The sequence below is a fragment of the Aspergillus aculeatinus genome, assembly GCF_003184765.1.
Source record: "Aspergillus aculeatinus CBS 121060 unplaced genomic scaffold BO66scaffold_30, whole genome shotgun sequence".
NCBI classification, from domain to species: Eukaryota; Fungi; Ascomycota; class Eurotiomycetes; order Eurotiales; family Aspergillaceae; genus Aspergillus; species Aspergillus aculeatinus.
The window spans coordinates 152,713-168,296 of record NW_020291499.1 but is presented as its reverse complement, the minus strand read 5'-3'; the positions used below and the strand labels follow the sequence as shown (position 1 = coordinate 168,296).

The 15,584-nt window shown below is 54.0% G+C and overlaps 7 protein-coding genes across 7 annotated transcripts; 3 read left to right on the top strand and 4 right to left on the bottom strand.

Moving 5' to 3' along the window:
- The first annotated feature begins 160 nt into the window (after positions 1-160).
- On the top strand, positions 161-1,516 carry BO66DRAFT_421119 (DNA-directed RNA polymerase core subunit RPB5). Its single transcript, XM_025649930.1, has 3 exons — positions 161-397; positions 478-560; positions 623-1,516. The coding sequence occupies exons 1-3, from the start codon at positions 299-301 to the stop codon at positions 1,146-1,148; spliced, it is 708 nt and encodes a 235-aa protein (XP_025502927.1). The 5' UTR covers positions 161-298; the 3' UTR covers positions 1,149-1,516.
- A 13-nt stretch (positions 1,517-1,529) lies between these two features.
- BO66DRAFT_115115 (putative integral membrane protein Pth11-like) lies at positions 1,530-3,719 on the bottom strand. Its single transcript, XM_025641854.1, has 2 exons — positions 3,111-3,719; positions 1,530-3,041 (listed from the first exon to the last, which is right to left on the bottom strand). Exons 1-2 carry the CDS (start codon positions 3,467-3,469, stop codon positions 1,709-1,711), a joined length of 1,692 nt encoding a protein of 563 aa, XP_025502926.1. The 5' UTR covers positions 3,470-3,719; the 3' UTR covers positions 1,530-1,708.
- Positions 3,720-5,509: 1,790 nt separating this feature from the next.
- BO66DRAFT_351702 (histidinol-phosphate transaminase) lies at positions 5,510-6,968 on the bottom strand (the record flags this gene model as incomplete). The annotated part of the gene is made up of 3 exons (XM_025644750.1): positions 5,510-6,563; positions 6,664-6,819; positions 6,883-6,968. The coding sequence occupies 3 exons, from the start codon at positions 6,966-6,968 to the stop codon at positions 5,525-5,527; spliced, it is 1,281 nt and encodes a 426-aa protein (XP_025502925.1). The 3' UTR covers positions 5,510-5,524.
- Positions 6,969-7,369: 401 nt separating this feature from the next.
- On the bottom strand, positions 7,370-9,453 carry BO66DRAFT_351699 (phosphatidate cytidylyltransferase). Its single transcript, XM_025644749.1, has 2 exons — positions 9,188-9,453; positions 7,370-9,121 (listed from the first exon to the last, which is right to left on the bottom strand). Exons 1-2 carry the CDS (start codon positions 9,197-9,199, stop codon positions 7,595-7,597), a joined length of 1,539 nt encoding a protein of 512 aa, XP_025502924.1. The 5' UTR covers positions 9,200-9,453; the 3' UTR covers positions 7,370-7,594.
- A 304-nt stretch (positions 9,454-9,757) lies between these two features.
- Positions 9,758-12,691, top strand: BO66DRAFT_429481 (uncharacterized protein). The gene is made up of 4 exons (XM_025650456.1): positions 9,758-9,935; positions 9,992-10,288; positions 10,365-10,474; positions 10,530-12,691. The coding sequence occupies exons 1-4, from the start codon at positions 9,801-9,803 to the stop codon at positions 12,499-12,501; spliced, it is 2,514 nt and encodes an 837-aa protein (XP_025502923.1). The 5' UTR covers positions 9,758-9,800; the 3' UTR covers positions 12,502-12,691.
- On the bottom strand, positions 12,643-13,702 carry BO66DRAFT_392613 (U4/U6-U5 snRNP complex subunit SNU23). The gene has a single exon (XM_025647563.1). The coding sequence runs from the start codon at positions 13,527-13,529 to the stop codon at positions 12,873-12,875; it is 657 nt and encodes a 218-aa protein (XP_025502922.1). The 5' UTR covers positions 13,530-13,702; the 3' UTR covers positions 12,643-12,872.
- A 677-nt stretch (positions 13,703-14,379) lies between these two features.
- BO66DRAFT_325293 (uncharacterized protein) lies at positions 14,380-14,987 on the top strand (the record flags this gene model as incomplete). The annotated part of the gene is made up of 2 exons (XM_025643865.1): positions 14,380-14,809; positions 14,872-14,987. 2 exons carry the CDS (start codon positions 14,380-14,382, stop codon positions 14,985-14,987), a joined length of 546 nt encoding a protein of 181 aa, XP_025502921.1.
- Positions 14,988-15,584: the final 597 nt, after the last annotated feature.

Sequence of the window (15,584 nt, the reverse complement as noted above, 5' to 3'; positions counted from 1 at the left end):
CTCGGCCTGGCCCTCTTTCTTTTGGCCGGTGACTTTTGTCTTGTCTGGGCGGGCGGCGGGCGGCGCTTAAGTTCCCCCCCGTTTGGCGCCTTTAGCGCTGGGCCGCCGATTTTTCGAGAAACCGGCCTTCATTTTACTCTCTCGCATCCGCCTTTGACCTGCCACTTTTTTGCCCGCCAGCGTTCTTTCACCTCCACCTTTACTTGCATATCACCGCTGCGGTGTCTATTTAATCTCTCTCTGACCTCAATTATCCTGCACCTTACACACGCGCGACGTGTTTCCCCAACCCATCAACATGGATGAGGACTACTCGACCGGGTCCGTGGACGCCGACCGCGAGATGACCAGACTGTGGCGCACATGGCGAACAGTGTTTGAGATGCTTTTGGATCGGGTACGCAGCTCTGCACCCTGGAGCTCAGGATATATCTCCCGCAACCTCTCATACTAATATGCATCTTGGGGGGAACACAGGGCTACGAAGTCACCGAAGACGAAGTGCAAATCCCGCTCGCGGACTTCAAACGAAAATATTCCGACCCTCTAGGCTATCCCGAGTACGCCAGCCTCCCTCCCTCCAACCCCCTCTCTTCCAAAAAGCTAATCCCCAAATCACCAGCCGCAACAAAATGAAAATCAGCGCCCGCCCCACGGAAGCCATGCAAACCAAATACACGCCGCTGCCCAGCAAATCCAACCCGACCCCGCAACCCGACTGCGGCACGATCTACGTGGAATTCTGCCCGGACTCGACGGGCGTGGGCACGAAGCAGGTCCGGGCCTTCAACCACTTCGTGGACGAGAACAACTTCCACACGGGGGTGTTCATCACGCAGACGCCCATCTCCCCCTCGGCCGTGCGCCTGCTGAGCGGCGTTCCCGGCCGCATCTGCGAGCACTTCCAGGAGCAGGATCTGCTGGTCAACATCACCCGGCACGAGCTGGTGCCCAAGCATGTGCTGCTCAGCCCGGACGAAAAGGCCCGGCTGCTGGAGCGGTACCGCCTCAAGGAGTCCCAGCTGCCCCGCATGCAGCATTCCGACCCCGTCGCGCGGTACCTGGGTCTGCGGAAGGGGCAGGTCGTCAAGATTATTCGGAAGAGTGAGACGGCCGGCCGCTACGCGAGTTATCGGTGGGTACTCTAGTGCGGTATTTTTTTTTCTGTATAAGATGGGAGCGGAGGGGAGATGGGGTGTGGTGGGATTATCAACGGAGATATCCCGGCCAGTTATCATGATGCATCATGGTACTGGGTCCAAGGGCAGAGCGGGAGGCAAAGAAAACATGAAAAATATTGTCTAATTACAGGCATCGGGCAGCATGGCGTAAGGGCGAAAAAGTTATTCTCTAACCAAACTCGATGTGTTTTCTTACTCATGGCTCTATAATTTGGTGATTATGTTCTGGCTGTTGGGTGGCTTCACCTGAATATTACTCTACATATTGATTTCATCACCTTTGCACTACCCTACATATTGATTCAGAAGCTTTGCACACACACACAAGAAATAAGACTTCAAGTGAGTTTTGCAATCAATGCATAGGATGCTAACCAAAATTACTATACTATATGGTATATCTCATAAAATCAAGCCGAACTCCATAGCCCAACCAAAACCCGCCAATCCCACTCCAGTTCCAGTGAAACACGCTAAGCTCAAACCAAAGACACGAAACGAATAATGATACAGGCACATTACGCTGATCATCGATCATACCGCCGCGACAGCAATCCTCCCACATCCTGGAGCTCGACATCATCGCCCTCGGGGATCGGGGTCGAGACTTCGGGCTGGGAGCGATAGGACGGCACGGGCGACTCCGGCGAATCGCTGAAGTGAACGCTCGATCCCCTGCGACGGTTCGACGCAAGAGAGCTACGGCGAAGGCCGCCAGGGCGGGAAGAAGAATTCGGGGCTACGGGAGATGATGGGAGTGCGTGGTGATGGTAGGTCGCATTAGGATCTGGGTTCAAGTCCGGCGAGCCGGAGGTAGAGACGGTAGCTCCGAAGTCGTAAATAGCGGATTTGCTACTGCCACTGGAATGGCGCGGTTGATGATCGGGGTAGTGGGACGGATGCGCGGTTGTGGGAGTAGGCGCGTTGAGCAGGCCGCCTACATCGAAGATAGAGAGTTGGGTGGGGGATGAAACCTCTCGGGGCATCCTGTGTGGAGGAGAGATGTTGGTCTCTATATATTCGTGGGGGCTGACTTTGATGTCGAGACTGCCTGTAGTAGACGTGTGGTCATCGTCCATGCCCCCCGGTCGCTGAGGGAAAGACCAGCTCGGGTTCAATAGGCCGGCGGGACGGCCTGTGAGGCTGTGATAAGGGGCAGCGACCGGCGCAGGACGGGGCAAATCCCTGTCTGAAGAGCATAGTTCCGGCTTCAGACGGATTCCCAGGCCTGCAGCCAGGTCTGAATCGCTGCCCCATTGATGGTGGGTGATGGTTTGGCGGCGAAAGGAGCTATAGTCCATATTCTCATTGACCGAAGCGGATGCCAGGGCCTTTTTGAATTTGTTCTTTTTGACGCCCTTGTCTCGCACGAAGGAGCCGATCACGACAGCATTGGACACTGCCGTGGCGACCAGTATCTCTAGCGATGCCAGAAGCGATCGGTACTGTTGCTCTCCATCTTGCCAGATGACGGACGGTACCCGGTAGAGGGTGATTGCCACGAGAATCAGAGACAGGGCAAACAAAATAACAAGAGAGGCTTTGCGCTTCAAGGGCATGTGAGTCATCATGATAAACGGGATCGGAAATGCCACCAACAGCAGATCTGTGATCACGTCGCAGGTCCCCATCACGATCAGGTTCGCATATCCAAGACGGCACTTCGGCCCTGGATCCGGCACGACTTGCCAGTAATGGTCAAACGGAGTGCACTCCGCGAGAGTAGCAATGACGACCGCGAGCAGGGTCGAGGCCAAGAAATAGTAGAGGGATTTGCGGAAAATATCGAGGGACCGTCGCCAGATCATACCCGAGACACGTTTCAAAAACTCGCATACGGTAAATTTTGCCGTCCAGATACTGCTCCCATATGACTGTGTTAGCGCATGTGTCAAGTCACGAAATCAGCAGAGAGATTTGATCGCTCACAAGACAGCATAGAAGATCCGAGCGACCAATACCAGCTTGCTGCCAACAACCCTATGATCGATGTTCTCGGTAGACAGTCCGGCAGTCTTCGTGTTATTTGTACCCCATATCAAAATGACATGCACGCAGGCCATGCGGATCAGTAGCGGAATCACGCCAGCTAGCATAACCTTGTCTTCCATAAAGAAACGCTCGGTCCGGACGTAGCGTCCGCATACTCGAGTGACGATGATTGCAAGAGAAAACCCAGTCGCCCACCAGCTAACAAGAAGGGTGGAGTTGTTGTCCAGCTTAGTTCGAGGATTTGGGGGCGTGCTGTCGAAAAGCCCACGAGAATCCAGCATCCATTGTATACTCATGGCCGCCGAGCCACCTCCGAAGAGGGGCCAGTGGACGCTATGGGAGGGCGATCTCGATCTGTAGGTGATGGCGTGCTTCGCACGCTTGGAGGTGGACTATTGTATACTATAATGATACTTCGCTTCGCATTCGAATGTCTCAAATCGGGGGAAATGTCATCGATGAGCACGTGCCCTCGAACTGGGGTACGTGTGGGGGAGCCGGGGCCAAGAAGAGGAGCCCCGGAGAATAATACCAGTCGGAGTTCCCAACAGAGGGTCTCGGTGGGTGGAGAAGACGTTAACCGTGTGATGATTGTCTGCGTAACTGCTAAGAAAGGAAGATGGCGGGAGATACCCCTTTGAGTAAGATCCCGGAAGAGGTTGAACATGACACTACTTTCTCACAGGCGACGAGAGAGGAGTAGAGGTTGTCAACTTGTCAACAGTGAAGGAAAGCGCGAAACTCATCCGGATTCACCGCCGTTGTGACGTCGAAGTTATTATATCAATGTCCGCAGTCAACCGAGAGTCTGTTTGGAGGATCTTCTAGGCGAGATTCCGGTTGCGACCGAGTCGCGCGAGAGCAAGCAGGGGTGTGTTAACAAGAGGTAGCTGTCACCATCGTGATGGTCAGCCCGGCTCGTGAACCATGTTATATTCTCAGTGGGACTCATGGCGAGCCAGGATCTGACTGTTGGGGTCAAGGCGTTCCGATAAACTTCGCTGGCCGGTGAGGAGATAACGCTGGCCGACGGAAATTTAGGGGGGCAAGACGGGCAAGAAAGACGCCTGGGCCTTATCTTGGTCAAGGCTGGATTTGACGGAAGTCGGGGAAATTTGGACCAGAAGGAGTCGAGGCAATGGACCAGCCAGGGAGGAGCGATAGAGCCAGGATTACACCATGGCGTTTAAGTCAGCCAATGGGTTGGGATATGACAGGCTGGTCGGATACGAAGCCCAGCAGCAGATGGGGTTTGCAAGCTTGTGATATGCCCATTTGGTCCATTTGCCACCGGGGGGTTTGGTTTGGTTTTGCTTTTCTTTCTTCGTTTGCTGCATGTGAGCTGGAGCTGGAGCTTCCAGCAGTTCCAGCTCGAGCTGGTGGAGGAAAACAAAAGGAGAGAAGATGGGCTTTCGAAAGAGCATTCAACAAGAATAATCACACGTGCAGGTAAAGGTGCACCAGATTAGGTTTCGTATGCAAGCAATTCAATTGCCCGCCTGTGTTAACCATGCGATAAAGTCATTGTACTGTACTCGTATCACTCAACCTCGAGGTGGGTGAGTGAGTGAGTGGAGATAAGCCGATCTACCGACACGAGGGAAAGGGCGATCCCCGAGGATATCAATCACATCACATCATCACCTTCTCATTTTACGGACTACGGACAACATACAAGAAACACTCACCTACCTTTACTATCCAAACCTTCCTTGGGAAAGTAAACGGAGCGAACACGACTTTCCCCCTCCCCCCTAATTACCCGATAGCCAAGTCTCCATGCGCGAGTCAGGCGTCCTCTATTCGAAATGAATCCTGGTCGGTTGCCTCGATACCGTGGCCACCCGAGGTGGTGCCTTCCAGCAATCAATCATATGAGCACTATCCGTAACTATCTACTATCCTGGAAACTCGAGGAAGAAAAAGTATAGATACAGCACTTCGGTGTGATTCGTTCTATAATCTCCGGAGTAATAATATGCGCCATGGGTTTTGTTTGCGAGCCAGGAACAGATAAGTATTGAGCCACAGCATAAACGCGGTTCCTACCGTTCATCTCCAATCGCCCCTGTTCGTATACGTATACGTGGTCTGCAAGCTGGTCAGGGGTAAGGTCCAGGTTTCAAGGAACTACCGACAGCATACGTTACGCTAAGGTAGAGGAGGAGCCAGGGTTTGCCTTACGCTGCGTGGAAATCTCATTTCTATCTATGCATGGTCTGTCTGTCTTTGACTAGGTCAGTTAGATTAGGCTCCAGGCAAATGGCCCGATATTACAACAACCCAAAGAATCTAGATTTCCCGAGGATACCGCCAAGAATCCCCCCCCCCCTTCCCCTTCCCCGATTTCATCAGTTCTGGCTCACTTGCTCTCTCACTGAGTCAATGCTCTCCCCCTTGTGGAGACCACCGAGAACGGTTCGAATCTCCCGTAGGAATCGGGTGACTTCCTCTTCCGTGCCCACAGTGATTCGGAGACAGCCCTCACATCCGAGTTCCTTACCCCGGAAGCGCACCACAACACCACGCTTCTCGGCCATGGCTTCATAAGCCGCCTGAGCGATCACATTGCTGGGCTTGCCACCTTGGCTGGCCGGCTTGTCCAGGATCTCCACCAGAAGGAAGTTGGACTCCTTCCCGCCGCGGAAGCGCCCGATACCGGGGATCTGCGGCAGCTCCTGGACCAGGCGGTCGCGCTGGGCGACAATCAGGTCGCGGTACTTCTGCATCACAGCCTGGTGGGTCGGGGAGAGCGCCGCGGTCGCAAGCGCACTCGTGGGGCTGGAGATGTTGTAGGGCGCCTTGAGGCTGTTCAGCAGCGTCGCGATCGGGGGGCTCGTGAAGCACACGCCCAATCGGATGCCCGCCAGGCCGAAGGCCTTGCTCAGCGTCTGCATGACCGCCAGGTTGGGCCAGTCATTGACCCATTCGGCCAGACTCGAGCCCTCCGGCGCGAAGTCGATGTACGCCTCGTCCACCACCACGACCCCGTTCCACGTCGGGTGCTCCAGCACCTTCTGGATGTCCGACTTCTTGATCAGGTTGGCAGTGGGGTTGCCGGGGGAGCAGATGTACACCAGCTTGATCGAGGGGTCTGCCGACAGGGCCTCGTTGATCTTGTCCGGCTGCAGCTGGAAGTCGTTGTTCACGTCCAGTGGTACTTGCACGATCTCGACATCATTGGTCTGTGCGCTGACGCTGTACATGCCATACGTAGGGGGGCACGTCAGGATCTTATCCTTTCCTGGTACGCAGAAGCAGCGCAGGAGCGCATCGATCGCCTCGTCGGATCCGACGCCGACGAAGAGGCTTTCCGGGCGGAGGGTCTTCTGAGTGTGGTGGTGGGTGTTGCGGAGGTTGCAGAAGAGCTGCTTCAGTTCGATCTGGTGACTATCACATGTGTTCTCTCAGTGACCGAGAACCTTGCAACTGATGCGTGGTAATGGGGCAAATTGTGATTTAGAAGGAATCAACTCCGGCGGAGACTTACGGGTCGGGGTAGCGGTTCAACCCCAGAAAATCGATTTCGGGCTTGGAGGATCCGGTCGAGTGCTGCAGGGCACCTTCAGAGTCCAAAGCGAGACCCGGGCCGTAGGCATTCTCGTTGGCGTCGAGCAAGATGTTCGTTCCGTCGTCCTTGTAGTCACTGACTCATTAGTCCGGTCCCGGTCGAGGATTGCTTGTGGGGGAGGGAGGGGGCAGAACACACTCTCGGGCGCAGCGATAAGGCTGTAGCTTAAGAATGTTGGGGCGCGCGCATTTTTGAAGGTCGAAAGGGGAGTTTCGTGAAGTCATCTTGTTGGATTGGTTGTTGCGACAAAGCAGAAATCGTTGCAGAATGGAAGGGAGAAGACGGACGGGGAGGGGGAGTGGCGGCGGGGGAGTCAATCGTCGGAACCGGTGTCGGAAGTGGATTTCAGGTACCGCTGCATAGTTACCCTTCCTTTATATGTATGACTCCTTCCCTTCAACTATACTCGCTAGCTACGTAGTATTCATGACCGTGCGGATGTTTCATGACTCATTCAGACCACTTAGTAGGTACCTTGTCTTTCCTATTCAGCTTCTCCTTGATTGTCCTGTATCGACTTGCTAATCTAACCAGTGCTGGACACATGCGTCAGTGGAATGGGATCCTAATGTAGAATGTGCCAATGCACGCACACAATGAGTATAGTCTAACTTTATGTTTTATTGCACATTGTTTTTTCTATACAGCATCCTGAGTAGTCCTGTTCTTCGGTGTTGGGGACCCTGGAGGATATACTAAATACACATGCCCCGACCAATACCACGTAAATTCATCAACGCCTCACTATGCCTTCAACCATATCCCCGATGTGTCTATAAAACGTTACCCGCGCTTTGAACAAGATGAAGGGGTATGAGTACAGTGCGATGCAGTTCGTGACAACCACTTTTTACTCTTCTTTCTTGGAACTGTCCGCCGAGGGCGCGTCCGAAGAGGCACTCTTTTTGCCCGACTTGCGGTATTTTTCTATCTTCTCCCATAGGTAATGCATGGTCCGGCTGAACCCGGAAGTAAACAGGCCCTTTATCGACTGAACGGTACTTGGCCAACGGATCGTCTTGCTGATTGCAGCCTGCACTTTCTTCGGAAGCTCTTTATCAGCGGCAATGCGCTGCTCAAACGGACCGCCCTGTCTCCGGCGCAAGTTTTCATCAGTGTCGTTATGCTCCTTCATCATTGTGTTGAATTCCGCTCGCGGGATCTGATATAGTGACTGGAACTGGAAATAAAGCTTCTCGCGGAAGGCATCGGGGAGACGGCGAACCATGTTGCCACGCTTGACAGGGTCCATATCCTGAGTGAGCCGTACATTCGTCTCCGGGTCGTCAATCCAGTCTTCCTGGGTACATCGGGGATCATTGAACGTCACGTTGGGGAGGTTTTCAATGAGGGGGGCATAGAGCCGTCTAAAGTTGGCCATTTGCGAAGAAACAATATTGTTGACCTTGCGAGGATCCTCTGCCGGCAGTGACATGCGAAGGTCTCCCATATAGCTGATTCCTGCGATGGTGCTGTACAATTGGAACTCGGTGAATTCGGCGGGCAACAACAGAAGAGCCACCCGGACCGCAGACAGCAAGTTCATTTGGTTTGCTAGTCGCACCTTCGGGTGGTCGCGCAGAATCTTGACAGGCTTCTGTAAGCGGCCAGCGATGTATAGTGTGTCCCACTGGCTCAGATCCCGGCAAAGTGTGTCAATATTGACCACACCGTACTTGATCAAAGTGCCATTGACCGTAACGAATGGGTTGAAGTAAACACCCGCTCCAAATCGGTCTTGCACCTGCGACACTGCATACGAGCCCAAGGAGCCCAGTCCGGAATAGTGGTCCCGGTGTTGAGCCAAATTCAACGAGTGCCAATGTTGTGAATATGATACGCCAAAAATGAAATCGATCATCTTGCCATTGCCCTGTTGCATGTTCTTGATAGCTGCTGGGGCTGACGGATGACACTTGCCGGAGCCAGGAGCGCTTCCTGTCTGCTGAAAGACGCCCGATCCGTAGGCAAATGCATATCGAATAGGAGCCCGGAACTGCCACAGAATCTGCCGCAAAGCTTCCTTGAATTCCTGATTGATGATCATATGTTGATTGACACCAAAATCTTTGGACGGCAGCTCAGCAAAGTCTGAAATGGCTAGATTAGGGTTGATATCCCAGTCGCCGGGGTCGTGTCGCTGTGACGAGGTAGAGAACGAGGCAGCCGACGAAGGTAGCAAGAGCCCATTGTCAGTGGTATTTGTGTATTGCCCATTACTCCTCGGAGGGGCGCATCGGCTATAGGGCGATGGAACACTGCTGGGAGAAAGTGTTGGGTGGGAATCAGTGGAGAAGGGACGGAGGGAACCCGGAATTGCCGGGCTGAGTGAGCGCAGGCGCACGTAGGAGCCTGAACCGTTGTTCAGAAAGAGAGTCTAGGGGCGGATGATTAGACATCCACGCTGGATTCCTCAGTTGCTTGTGAATCAGACAGTGCTTACAGTAGCGCGCATTGTCGCGATTCCCGGCAAGGGGTGGAAAGAGCACAGCGATGGCTGTAAGTGTCGCACAATTCAAGGAGCATCAGAGTTAAGATCTCAAATCATGGTCGAAGACGGGTGAAGAAATGGAGGATGAGGTCAGGTAACTGAGTGAGAGGGTGATATAAGGAAGTGGGGAAGACAAGTGACAAGTTGGAAAGAAAAGGTATATACGGCGGGCAACAACAATAACACTTCAATAATCGAAAGCCGACGACAAATTGCGGACGGACGGACGGGGGGGAGGGAAGAAGGAGGAGAGGGACTGCTCCAGGCTGTCTGACGTACTCCGGGCTTCCCTTCGGCTGATGTTCTCGGCCCTTTCCACTCACGGCGGCACTACAGTTTGGGCTCCGGATGAGGAAACTGCCCGACTTCGGGCGGTCACTAGCCACAATTACTACTAGGTAGGTAGCATCAGCCACAAGTTTGGATCAGAATCACGTGGCTGCGCTTCTCCGCGGCGCGTTCCCGCCGACCCAAACAAGGCTGTAAACAAGAGGGCGCTTGTTGAGTGTCGCACTTTTACAACACTGCATGACGGTCAGTCTCAATGTCATAATTATTCTCAGCCATGGCCCAGGAAATGGAGACATTTGCCGCTCGTCTCGCTAGTTTCGACCGGGTCTTGTACCCTGGGGGACGGAGGTCATCAATCACGCCCGCAGAGCCTATCGCTTGGCCTCACAGTAGGCCTTCACCGGCGGAGGTATTTCAACAATGTTCCCCTGCAGCAACTCGATCGCTGACTTGCGCTTCTCATAGCTTGCGCATGCAGGATTCTTCTACCACCCCTACGAAACGAATCCAGACAACACGATATGTTTCCTGTGCCGCAGAGCACTAGATGGATGGGAGGAAGAGGACAACCCGATCACGGAACATTTGAAACATGCTCCGGACTGTGGATGGGCTGTAATGATGGACATTCAACGGCACAGCTCCAACCCCGCCGAGATCGAAGACCCGACTAGCGAGCGCATTGTACAGGCGAGACAGGCTACCTTTGGCGAAGCATGGCCTCACGATGGAAAGCGCGGCTGGACTTGTCAATCGGACAAGGTGAGATTGATAATCCGAGCAAGGCGACTGTAACACAACCTCTTTACCAACATTTCTGACCATTGCTGTTGAATAGATGGTTGAAGGCGGATGGTATTTTTGCCCAAACGAAGAGAGCAACGACCTGGCCACTTGTGCGTACTGTAAATTGTCGCTCGATGGCTGGGAGCCAAAAGATGACCCCTTGTATGTCTCTGTCGCTCTTTCTGTCTTGAACGTGACTGACCCCTTGGCCTAAAAGCGACGAGCATTACCGACGGTCCTCAGACTGCTCTTTCTTCGTTTTCGCTCAGCCTCCTACCACAAAGAAAGGGAAGAATTCCCGCTCGAAGAAAGGTCGCGTCTCCAAGGCGGCCCGTCTCTCGACCCAATCCACTGTTTCAGAGGCACCCATGCCGGAAGTTGACGACCCAATGGACCAAAGCACTATGTCGCAATCAACCACGAAATCGAAATCGTCGAAGAAGTCAACCAAGTCCAAGTCCAGAAGCAAGAAGAAGGATGAGCAGGTCGAGGCAGGCAGCCAGATGGACGTGGACAGTACATATCAGACTCAGCCAGAACCTCCGAAAGCGAAACGGACCAGAGGCAAGAAGAGGACAAGCGAGGATATAGCCAAGGATGATACGAATCTGGATGCAGAGACCGACGAGAAACCCGAACCTCCATCCAAGAAACGGGCGACTAAAACGCGCGTTAGTGCCCAGCAACCGGAACACGAGGAACAGCCCGAGGCAGTAACAGAGGAAGTGCCCATGGAGGAAATTCAGGAAGCGAAACCAAAGAAGAGCCGCGGTACGAGCAAGAAGAAGACTGCTTCCAAAAGCCGAAATGTCACGGATGATTCATCTACAACTAAGGCTCCAGCTTCGCCCGAGGCGCCTCAGGATCCGGAGCCTGAAGCAGTGGTTGAGAATGATATGGAGCTAGAAAGGGCTAGCGTCAAGGAGCCTAGCGAAGAGCCGGCACCGAAGCCATCGAAAAAGTCGAAGTCCAAAAAGAAAATCGAACAGGCCCCAGAGCCATTAAATGACACAAAAGAGCACAGCGTGGAGGTTGAGCCTCAGCCGGTTGACGAACCAGAGCCACACCAGTCACCAGAGCCTCAGCCACCAGTGCAAGAGCCACGACAAACAAGGCGTTCAAGCAAGCGACAAAGCGCGAGAAACTCGACTACTGTCAAAAATGAACCCCTAGAAGAAGTGGCTCAGAGCGAATCAGTAGAAGACCAGCTTCCAGAGACCACTGCTCCCAGCCGCGAGCAAGTTGAAACAAAAAGGCACGAGTCGTTTGTGTCTGTGGAAATCACGACTAGGGCGCCAAGCAGGGAACCCGAAGCAGAGGTCGAGGAGAAGAATGGGAAGAGGAAGCTCAAAAGAAAGGAGTCCACCGAAAAGGAGAAGAAGTCTAGGAAATCTGCAGAAGAGCCCACCGATGCTGTACCAGAAGATCGTGCTGCCTCCGAGATTGAAGAGACGGTTCTTGACATGGATGGCCAGACGCTGTTGGGACCGAGCGAGCAAGAACCACAGGTGCAGACACCTGTGCAGCAAACCGCTAGACGCAGATCATCCCGAGTACCTCCAAAGACTGTTGAGAGATACAGCGACATTCCTAAAGAGAAGCAGTATGCGACATCACTTGTCGAGTCTCGGAACTCAGGGGGTCGCTCGATCTCAGGAAATGCCGATCCAGACGATGAAGACGAACAAGAGCAAGAAACGGTCTCGCCATTGCCCTCGCCGTCCAAGACCACTCCTTCGCTATCGCCGCAATCGTCTGATGCGGAAAATCAGCCTCCCTCCTTGAAGCCGACGCTGAAACCCCCAACTTCTCGACTGCTTGTCCCTTCCCCTTCCAAACAGCAGTCAGCTCGGATCCCATTTGCAGCCAGTACGCCATCGCCGTCTAAGCGGGCTGCAAACACTGGGTCCCTCAACAGTACGCACCCCTGGACCCCAGTGGATATCGATTCTATCATTCTGGCGGGCACGAGCGACAAGGAGAACATCGATTTCTCCGATATCCTGAGCAGCACCAAGGGCGAATTGAGTAGCCAGGAGAAAAGGATGACTGTTGAAGAATGGATCAGGTGGAATGCAAAGAATGGCGAGGAGAGACTCAAACGCGAATGCGAGCGCTTGGTTAGCCAATTCGAGAAGGAAGGCGCTCGGGCGATGCGCGTATTGGAAGGTATCGAGTGTATGGATTGAGGGCTCATGGGCATCATCGGTTAGGAGTCTTTGGGTCGGGCGAAGGGCATTGGATAATCGGTTTTATTTTCTTTCTGCTTCTGGGATAATCTCTCAGCAATATTGGCAAATAGGAATGCGGTCGGTACATGATTATGCTTGAGTTGTTTTCTGATATGGATATTGTCAATGATTTTATACATGCGCCTGGATAAAGGAAATCAATTTGATAGAAAGATACAGAGCCGTAAGAACCTGAGAACCGAAACGCCGTGGGTATACTTGAGCTTTTGAGCAGCATGAGACGCCGAATCTATCCTCCTATCCTTGCCAACAAGGCCAACAAGGAACCAGACATCCTCCCCGCGCTTGTGTGCTTTTCCGTAGTCCGTTTATGCAATGATCCCCAATCGACCCTCCCAGCTCTCCTCCTCCTGTTTGACGCCATTCTCGCCCCCCTTGCGCCGCTTCTCGTTCCGCTTCCTCCGCTTCTCCTCGCGCTCCTTGGCATTCAGCTCCTCGCGCTCCTTCAGCCGCTCCCCGAGATCCAGCTGCCAGGCGCGCCGCTCCTCCTCCTCGCGCTCCCGCCTCCGGTGCGCCAGCATGCGCAGCCGCAGCCGCACATCCTCCACCGTCGCGACGGCGACCTCCCCGCTCTGGCCCGTCGCCAGCAGATGCTGCTTGCTGTTCAGATGCTCGACGAGCTGCAGGTTATCCTTGAAGGTGAGGTCGCAGTCGGCGCAGTAGAAGCCCGCGCCGCGGCCGCGCTTCCCGACCGCCGCCCCCGCCGCCACCATCGTCGTCTTGCCGACCATCGAGGCCACGTCCAGCCGCTGCGTGCGCGACGTCGTCGCCTCCAGCGTGCTGTAGTCCACCGGCGCGTGCCATTTCTTGCCCAGCAGCTTCGCCTCGTACCGCGCCTTGGCCTCCTCCTTGCGCCGCGTCTCCTCCGCCGCCGCCTTCTTCGCGTACTCGTCCCGGTCCCAGGTCTTGCGGAAGGCTGTGTCCGAGGCGGGCGCGCCGCCGTAGGCGGAGTCTTTGTTGCTCATTTTCTGTTGGAGGCTATGTGGTTTTGAGAGGGTTGAGGCGTGTAGTTGGGGGTTTTAGGTGGTGTGGGTTGTGTGTAGTTGGTTTGTGAGGCGGGGTTGAGTTGCTGGGGTTTGTGGAGAGAGTAAGTCGTGAGTTGTAGTTATCGTAAGAGGCAGATAGTTGCTGAGGCAAATGGATAAGTTACCCATAGCAAATCGAGAGTGGTAGGCGGTGGACAAGAGGTCTTAAGTGGGGGGCGAAGCTTGTTTGGTCTGTTTGGTCTGTTTGCTTGTTGTAGCCTCACTGCTCAGGACTCAAGCTCAGCCTCACTTATCGATTAGCCTCTCCACCTTCGCTATCGATAGGAGGCGCGGGGAGCCCGCGAGATAGTAGCCTGATGCTTGCTTGCATTTCATGTTTGACCACCTTCATGTCTACTCACTGACGTGCCATGCTGGGGAGCTAAGCAAGTCTTCAAGATCGCTCGTTTTGCGTTAACTTACTTGCTCTTCCGTGCCTAAGAAGCCGCTTAAGACACCTTTCGTGTCCCCCGTTGCTCAAAATAGTTGAGACATCCTACTCCGTACCGTTTACCCCTGTTGCCTACCCTTCGCTCGTATCAGCGACACCGTACAGGTCATTCCTTCGTGTTCCCACTTCCAGGCAGCAAACATGACCACAAGCCACCCATAAGAGATAACTGGCATTCGTACATGGTAGCAGCACGGCTTGATCCCACAAACGTGACACGCAACTACCATTCCCCAACCCATCAACTACCCACCTGAGCAGATAGCGATTGTGTACTGTACTCTTCAGAATCCCAGCATCATACTCTGTGCCAACATCCACCAGGAAAAGCAATCCATCATGGCCACAGAATCGCACAGCCCAGACCCCCAGCCTGATAAATCATACACCCTCATGGACCTCCCCACCGAGCTCCACCTCCACATCGCAACCTACCTCCCGTACCCGGACGCGCTGGCCCTGAAGCACAGCTGCCGCCACTTCTACCCGCTGGTCTACACAGGTGTCCACCTCAAGGTCGACTGGCTGGTGGAGCGCTTTGAGCGCAAGCTGGAGTGTCCGATGGAGAAGTGCTCGTTCCGCACGGACGAGTCGTTCTGCAATGCGCGGGTGCGCCGGATCATGGAGCGCAGACGCCGGCACCTCGAGTGCCTGCGGTCCCCCGGGGGCTGCTTCGTCATCGACGGGGAGACCTGTCAGAAGGATCTGGTTCCGACATGGCTGAAGAAGCGGGGACGGTTGCAGAGAGCGCGGTCTTGGGGGTATGAAGGTGAGTGTCGCAGATCTCAGAGAGGAGAGCGGTTACAGAGACTAATACTCGCTTGTAACTAGTGTTTGTGACTGGGTTGGTCTTCCTGGTTCTAAACTTGCTGTGGCATCTGTGTGGAAGGTATGGGGGCTCCGATCTATTCTTGCAGCTTGTAAACGGGACTGACGGGCTTGTCTAGGCTGCTTCTCCTCGCGGGTTGACATTCGACCTACGGCTCTACTTCGTTCGCCTTGACCTGATCCTCTTCCCGCTATCGCAGCGGTTTGGACGCTCCGTCTTCCTCACGAGCAGCTGGCTGCAACTACTATCTCACAAAGACTTCCGACACTTAATACCTTCCTTGCCATTAGCAAGATAAACACCTCGTGAATGCGGACTATCCTCGCTGGCCGATTGACTATAATCTTACCTACACTCAAGTCTCATCATCTTGTATTTAGCACCAACAGCATGGCCTGATACTATACAACCAATCCACGAATTTGATTCTCTCTGCAGAAATCACGTTTCCATTTCCATTCCTAGCACCTAGCACCTAGCACCTTCAGAAGGCTGTATCACAGAAACCCCGAACAATTCCCATATAACAAACCACCCCTCCCACAACAACACCCAGTAAAACTCCTCACAAAAGAAAACCTCTAACAACTCCTTCCCCACGCTAAGCTCAAGCGCCCCCAGCCAGTCGAGATAAACCCCATACCCTCACCAGACAACATAGCCCAGCCCCAGATCCAGCCCCAGCACCCTTATCCCAACTCAAAGAAAGCCCCCC